This window comes from Arachis ipaensis, chromosome B04 (assembly GCF_000816755.2).
Source record: "Arachis ipaensis cultivar K30076 chromosome B04, Araip1.1, whole genome shotgun sequence".
In the NCBI taxonomy this organism is placed as follows: Eukaryota; Viridiplantae; Streptophyta; class Magnoliopsida; order Fabales; family Fabaceae; genus Arachis; species Arachis ipaensis.
Window position 1 is genome coordinate 3,353,217 of NC_029788.2, and position 8,198 is coordinate 3,361,414.

Below are 8,198 nucleotides of genomic sequence, written 5' to 3' on the forward strand. Positions count from 1 at the left end.
TTTGATAAAGGAAAAATCTAGGAACCAGTAACTTTGTTAAATTTTGGCCAGCATGTAACCAACAAAGAAAAGTGAGCCATTATATGAAATCTCACACCAATCTTATACCATTAAAATCATTATTAATGACTATTTAATGATTACAAATCACAAAAAGTTAGTGGTTCCTAATATTCGTCTAGACACCTCAAATTACAATTTCTCGGTGAAAATTGAACTTTTCTTCTCTCCCCCCAAAACCAAAGTTCAAAAGAACCACAGTCCTTGAAAATAGTCAAAATAGCCTAGATTCCCTCCATCTCAAAGATTAGCAATTGAGAGAGAATGTGAACGACATGAATCTCCAACATCAACCCCAAAACGGCGTCGTTTTGCCTCCACTTTCATCGTTCGTGTGCGACTGGGAACAAGACGAGCCTTTCTCAGAGGAAGACCTTCGCGCCATCGAAGCCATCGAATCCCGCTTTTACAACAACAAGCGCCCTTTCTCCGATTCCTCCGCCGCTAAAGACGACGCCGACGACGCATCTCCCGATAACTCTGCTCGTCGGAGCCACCGCCGCCGCCGATTGCCGAGATCACTTGTCGCTCTTCAGCACCCTAATGCCCATTCCTTGTCACCTTGCCAAGGTCCTATTATGTTTCTTTTAGAATCTCATTATTCCTTTCTGCCATTTTCAGAGCTTGAAGGTTTCAATGTTCGCTCCATTCGGGGTTTGTCATTTCATTTTTTTGCTAATCCGCTATTGTTTGTTTCTATTGGTGACTGTTGCTTCAGTTTCAATTGATTTTCTAATAGTTTTGTTTGGTTAGGTTTCCTATTATTCTCTGCTTTTAACAGATTCTGAAACACGTTATGGTTTTGTGTCCCTTAGCTGAACAATGCTGGTAGTTCAGTACACAGGCATAACAAATAAGATTACTTTTATTTCATACTTTGCCATGATAATTTATCAGAGTTCGATAAACTTAGATTTTTGTTCAAAGAAATGGATAACAAAATAAATATGAGTATGCAGCGATGAACACAATTTGTCCATGACAGTAGGTAAGAACACTGAATGATGTATTGATGTGTGATTCCAATCCGATTCATATTAGCTCCCGATATGTCTTCAATTCTTTATTATGTATTCCCATTTATCTAATAATTTTCTGTGGAATTTCTCTTGTTTTCCTCTAAGGAGGTGTTTGTTTCAAGGTTTGATCAAGGCAAAATTCATAGGAATTAAATTACAAACCTTGAAACGAGCAACCGATAAGGCTTTGCTACTGTCAGAGTCTAAGTCTTCTTTTGGAATCTCCAATGTTGATTAATTAAGTCCTGGGTTCCTTCAACCAGCTTATTACCAGGATTGTAATAATTAAATTGTCTTAAGCAAGTTCCAGGAAGCTTGAATCTCTGTATATGGTTCACTTTGAAGTGAACCCCATGAACACTTCTGCTCTGCCTTATATTATTTTGATTTTGGATGCTTTGTAATTGAACTTATTATGCTTTTTTCTACTATCACTCAGGCTACTCAAGGATGCGGTTGCCTGTAATAAAGTTTGCTGGCCAAATTATGTATAGTAGGACGTTTGCTGATGTAGAGAAATCTGCAGAAAAGCTATTGAAAATTCTTGAAGAAAAGAAAAGACAGATGGTGCAAATTCCACTTGGATTTGACATTGAGTGGAAACCTAGCTTCAGAAGCGGTTAGTTCAGCTGTTTCTCCTTTTTCAATTAGTAATATACCTGGTGCCATTTAGTCGAGTTGCAGCATTAACACAATACTATAGATTGTGTATCTGATGTTTAGATTTTTCTAATCCCTGGTTTAGTATGTGAACAGCAGTGAACGGATATATTTTGCCTCCCCATTTTGCCTGCCTGTATTTGACTAGTATTGGTTCAGGAATTTTTATCATCTAAGATGCTTTAACTAGTCTATCACCTGGCATTGGTTTGTAATCACTAGGAATTTTGCGCCTCGAAGGTGGTTGAATTTGTAGGAAAATCAAGAGAAAGGGTAACTGAAATAACTTGTGAAAGAAATTTTTAGGGGCTAGGAATTTAGGTACCTGTCAACACTCTGCAATGGCGAGTAAAGACATGTATAATTTAAATACTATACCATATGCTATTACATAAGAGTCTATATGTTTCCAATGCCATATTAATCACAAATAGTTGCGCATTACAATAGCACACCTGTTAATCACATGTGTTATTTCTAATAAAGGTTAAGCCTCATGAATTGAGGATTGAAAGTCCACATTCTGGACAAATGTTTGGGTCTTTACTCAATAACATGATTGGTTTCTTCTTCTTGATTTTTAGGATTATCCATTTTCCCCTCTTTTTCAAAGCTTTGTTTCCTTTGTCTGTAGGTGTTCCACCTGGGAAAGTAGCAGTTATGCAGATATGTCATGGCACTAGCCATTGTCATGTTCTACATCTAATTCATTCTGGAATCCCTAAAAATCTACAGATCCTGCTTGAAGATCCTTTAATTTTGAAGGTTTTTCTGTTAAGCCGGAATTCACCTCTTTTATTTTTCCTTTCTGTCTATGAGCAGCAAACAACTATAATACGTACTAGGTATTAATACAATGTTTGACATGTGCAAGGTTGGAGCTGGGATTCGTGGAGATGCTGCGAAGGTTTTTAGAGACTATAAAATATCTGTTAAAGGTTTGGAAGATCTTTCTTTTCATGCTAATAGAAAGCTAGGCGGAAGTCCAAATCAGTGGGGTCTTGCATCTTTGGCTGAAAAGCTTTTATCCAAACAGGTTTGTTCTTAGTCCGATTTTCTTGCATCTTGTTTTAGTTTCTTAATGCCTGATGCCTCAAAGAAACAGTTTGCACTTTGCGCTTTTTGTCAATCTGGATGGTTAATACAAGTTCACATGGTAGAATCCTTTTAAAAGTGGTGGCTTCATTGGGTTGAATTAGCCACACATAGAGAAGCAATCATTCCTCTCAATTATTAAACCCATGCAAAATTACATGTTACGTATGCCAATTGATTCTTTTGCTATATTCCTAAGTATTATTTATGCATAAGTAATGTTAACTAAAGAGTAGCAGTTTAATGGTAATTTTTTTACCTCTATCTGTTCAATAATCTAAACAAATCTGTTCAATAATCTAAACAAAGAAATAAGGATAGGAATCACCCAAAGTTAATAGAAGTTATTTTTTCAATCCGTTTATTTCATGCATTTAAAAAACACAATGATTGATTGGAGACGTTATTGTGTCTTAGGAGCATTAAGGGTCGGCCTGAATAGGTTCATAAGTGATTTTTTTTTTAACTTATGAAAAGTTACAACATGAATGTTTGATACAACTTTTAAATTAACTTGTGACTTTTTAAGAAGTTATTTAAAGTGTCTATGGAGAAGTTAAAAAATAACTTGTTCTATAATAAAAAAGCTTTTTATCACTTTCATTTTAAAATAGACACTATTGTGACTAAAAGACCAAATACAAAATCACTTATTTATAAACTACTTTTAATATAAGTTTTTATATTTTAAGCTCTTTTTTCAGTAGAACTTAATTAAGTTGTTTATCCAAAGTCTAAACTAGCCCCAAGTCGTTCTCTTCTTTAGTTCTAACACACACCAATCCCTATCTTTCATTATTTTTTTTTTTAAATATATATTTAGGGTCTGGTTGGATTTTCATAATGCAGTTTAACGGCAAGAGAATATGTAGAAAGTTGGAATTTGGAAACATTCAAATGACAAAAATGAATACAATACTTATGACAATTTTTTTTTCATTTTCTCTTCATCAGGACCAGGTTATTTGTATTCCTGCTTTTACGACGAATAGTTATGGCCACAAGTATTTAATTTGCATTTGAATGTTCGGACATTGTTCTTTTTAAAATAATTATATTATTTTTCTTTATGAAAAAATAAATCATTGCTCCAGAGGAGAGAGCAAAATGTGAGAAAGGGGGTGGGGGGTAGATAGTTGTTTCTACTTTGTACTACTTTCAGGAAAAGGATAATGATGAAAAATGTTGGGGGAATATATAACAACCTTGTTAAATTTTGCAGCTTAAAAAGCCAAACAAAATAAGACTGGGGAATTGGGAGACTCCTGTTTTGTCAAAGGAGCAATTACAGTATGCAGCCACAGATGCATTTGCTTCCTGGCATCTCTTTCAGGTAACAACTAACAACAATAGTACAGATTGGATAGTACACCGCTCAACAACATTCTTAACCTCATCTTTTTAGGAAACTACTTCCTCTGGTGCACTGTGCACAGTATCTGTCAGTCTAGATGTTTTCAATCTAATTAAAGAATCTAAAATCAAGAATTGGTTACAAAGTAGTTTACTAAAATATTCTTTATTCTATAACTAGTTTATAGTGTAAATGTTTCATTGTGGATTAACCTTGTGTGAATGATAAAAATTAAAAATGCTTAATAAATGTTGTATTGGATTTATAATTTATAAATGACCTGGAAAATGATGTTACTCCTATTTTTAATAATATTACTCGACACTTGAATTTTTTGTATTGTATGTTTGTATAAATTTGTAGAAAAAAATTATATTAAAATAAGAATGGCAATATCCATTTTTAAATGACAAATGTGTTTTAATTCCAAACTATGTTTGTTGTGAATAAAACAAATAATAAATAATGGCCTCAATCTTTGTACTGTTTTTCTTTTTGGCCATCTCAATCTTTGTACTTAGAACACTTATTCTTCTGCAGGCTATTAAAGATCTTCCAGAGGCCCAAGTGGAAAGTACTGACAAAAGTGGCAAAGTGGAAGATGTACCGCAACAATGACTATATCTCCAACTGTGTAATGAATTTCCTTTCGTTTATTCTAATCATAAATCTCTTCTATTCTTTTTCAGTATTTATATTTATATTTATGTATGTGTAATTGTGTACTAAATGTCTGTTTATTATTGTGAATGCCCCAAGAAATCAAACTCCTTAGAAGTTAGAACTAAAATCATAATTTATTTGAGTCAGATTATGAAAAATTGACTTAAAACTGCTAATTGATTCAGCAAATCTTTTTATTTTTATTTTTGGTTACATTGGCAGCAATGAAGATTTTGAACGTACTTACCTATATTCTAATTTCTCACTATTGGATCACTTACAGTGGCTTTATCACACATATTTCCTTTTCTCTGCTGAAATTTTTTAAGTTTTAAAATACAAAAATAAAATATATTTTATTTACTTGTTTAATAGGTTTAGTTTTATTATCCTGTCTAGTATACAAAAGTTTTATAACGACATTAATTACTTATTATGTCAGAAAAAGTGTTTATTAAGAAATGATTGACTTTCACAATATTAGTGAATTAAAATTAATCTCTTATATAATTATAAATTTGCATAAATATTGATTTGTCAATTTATAAATTTGATCTGCTTCTATATAAAATAAAATTGAAATTTTATTCATTTATTTATTTGGTTAAAACATTATGTCTTTTTTCTTCTCTTTTCGTTTTTAGGTTTGGCGTGTGTAAATGGAAAGAAAATGATCACTTTGGTTGAAAATTACTCCTCAATTAATGTTCAATAATTTGTCATACATGAAGCATCAAACATCTTTGAAAATATCACACCCTGGTCCCATGATATTTGTGATAGGGGATTAAAAGCTTCCAGAACTTCTAAAAGTAACTATGTAATTCCCGCTATAATGGTTCGCAACTTAGCATCAATTGAATATCAAAATCTTTGCTATGAAATAAAATATTTGTCATTCACTCATTTGGGCTTTCCATAATTCTTGTACATTGTTTTTGTACCAAAAAAAAACTTGTTAATATTCTAAGGCTGACTCTAATAAACAATAAATAAAGTTAACAAGTAACTAGTTTGAGTTAGTCAAATAGTTAGTTCATTCATTCGTTTAAGTTTAAGTAAGTGTTGTGAATTTGAATTTTGCCTTATGTATGTAGCTTATTAGTTAGCGATAGACCTTTAAATAGAATTCAAATCCGCGATGAATTAGTTTTTGACAAGTAATCAATTTAAATTAGTCTATTGATTTAAATTATTAGTCCATTTACAATCAATTTAAATTAGTTTATTAATTAAATCATTAGTCTATTTAAATAAGTATTAGGATTTACTTGCTCAGTTGAAAGATACTATGTCATCCAAGCTATTCAAGGCCAAGCTAACAAGTCTTATGTTGATACCATTTATTGAATCTTATATATTTTAAAACGCGTTAGCCATTTAGCATATAAGTATTGATGTACACTATTTTTTTTAATTGTTAGAACTTAGGAGATTAATTTATGCATTTGTTTTCAGAATTAAGTGAAAAGATTCATACTGTATTAGACTATTTGTGCCTAGTGGGTTTCAACACTATCATTGTTCCACCATTCGAATTCTTAAGAGTAATCTTACACATTTAAATTTTTTTATAAATTAAATCTAACTAAGTTAAACAATAAAATTTAGAATAATATTAGTCATAATTTATTTTTATTATATTAGACTAACTTAGTTAGACTTAGTTAATAAAAAGACTTGAATATATAACATTATTCTATAAATATAATAAAAAATATTATTTTAATTTTAACAATACTTTTTAAAATATCGTAGTCGCTATAATCACCGTTATAATGACCTTGTACATTCCTCTACATTAGGTATGTACCACTTTTTTAAGAGATTCATACATATTTAAGTATAGTAATTTTTAAAGTACATTTTATATTGTCGGAAGAACCCATTTGAAGCAAAAAAGGATCAACCACAATTCCATATTACCACCTGGCAACTTTTAAGTAATTAATATCAGCCATTTTTTAATTGTAAATTTATTATTTAAAATTTAGAGTTTAAAATAAAAAAATTTTGACTTACATTAGTTAAAAAAAAATTGACTTCCTAATTAAACTCATTCGAAAACTAGAGACCAAGGGTAATCCTTATCTTAATTACTTCCCAATAACTAATGCAACATGCAATTTAATGTAACATCCAACAGGAAAGTAGTGTGTGTTAGTTAATTGGGTAGTTTTAACTTTTAACAACAATAAATCTTTGATTTACTCTCTCTTTTATCATTTCCCCAAGGATGTGATATATGTATATGAAAAGGCATGCATGATTGAAGGTCATGGCATGGGTGAGCTCCATTATTAGTTGGTGAATAATGAACTTCTCATTCAATTCAAATTAAATGATTTCCCATCACTGTAACACGTGATGTTTACAGCTCTCTCACCATTAATTATACCTTTGAGAAGGACATGGTAACCATGAAACTCTCTTAAGGGTTTTTACTATATTATGATCATAGGCAAGGGAAGGGACATAGTTTTTATTCATTTATAAAGATTTAGGGTTTGAATTGCACAAGTTTTGTTTCATAGAACAAGTTGTTATAACAACACTTCATATGTTGAGGCTTAGTTTTTCTTTTTCTTTTTATTTTATTGGGGAAAAGAATTTAATTTAATTTAATTTAATTATCTCAAATTTGCTTTTCGAAATTGAATGGTTGATATGATCTCCAAGGAAAAGTTTGGTTAATTATTGCATGCATGACTTCTTTGCATCACTAATCTTAAACAGTTTCAGGAAAAAGAAGCGTAGATATTTTCTTTATTAATTTTATAATTTATGAGTTAACCACAAAAAATATCCTCCAAAAATATATTTCCTAACAAAATATTCTCAAAAATTTAAAAACACGATAAAAATGTCTCAACATAAAATAAGTCCGTATCACTTTGATTGTATTCGTTAATAGAATCGAGCTAACTTTATGTAAAAACATTTTTGTTGTGCTTTTAATTTTTTGGATGATATATTTTGCCACAGCAAAGATTTTTGGAGATATTTTTGTGATGTATACTCTTAATTAATTTATTTATATTATGTATCCATTTGCTTAAATAATTGTGGTTTAATTAAGAAAATGATTCAGATCATATTTTTTAAATAAGTGTTCAGAGTTAATTCAATCCTTGCCTAAGATATACAATTTTCTTAAAACTTCAGGTCGGTTATCACCGAATAATCCCAGTTGTGGACTAAAATGATGTCCAAATAATTGTGATGAATTTTAATCATATATGCATTCAATAAGATGTCAACTAAGATTGAATCTATATTGCATACTAATATCTAACATAACTAAAACAAGCATAAAAAACAAACAACAAATGTGTTATATTATATTG

At 30.7% G+C, this 8,198-nt stretch overlaps 1 protein-coding gene across 1 annotated transcript; it reads left to right on the plus strand.

The window, feature by feature from the left end:
• Positions 182–5,054, plus strand: LOC107637509 (Werner Syndrome-like exonuclease). Its single transcript, XM_016340918.2, has 6 exons — positions 182–630; positions 1,519–1,698; positions 2,374–2,504; positions 2,614–2,775; positions 4,057–4,167; positions 4,729–5,054. The coding sequence occupies exons 1-6, from the start codon at positions 336–338 to the stop codon at positions 4,804–4,806; spliced, it is 957 nt and encodes a 318-aa protein (XP_016196404.1). The 5' UTR covers positions 182–335; the 3' UTR covers positions 4,807–5,054.

Excerpts from the sequence above, each read along its gene's own strand:
- LOC107637509 (XM_016340918.2), top strand. The coding sequence starts at position 336 with ATGAATCTCCAACATCAACCCCAAAACGGCGTCGTTTTGCCTCCACTT. Across the intron at positions 631-1,518 it reads TTCCTTGTCACCTTGCCAAG|GCTACTCAAGGATGCGGTTG; the intron begins GTCCTATTATGT and ends ACTATCACTCAG. Across the intron at positions 2,776-4,056 it reads AAAAGCTTTTATCCAAACAG|CTTAAAAAGCCAAACAAAAT; the intron begins GTTTGTTCTTAG and ends TAAATTTTGCAG.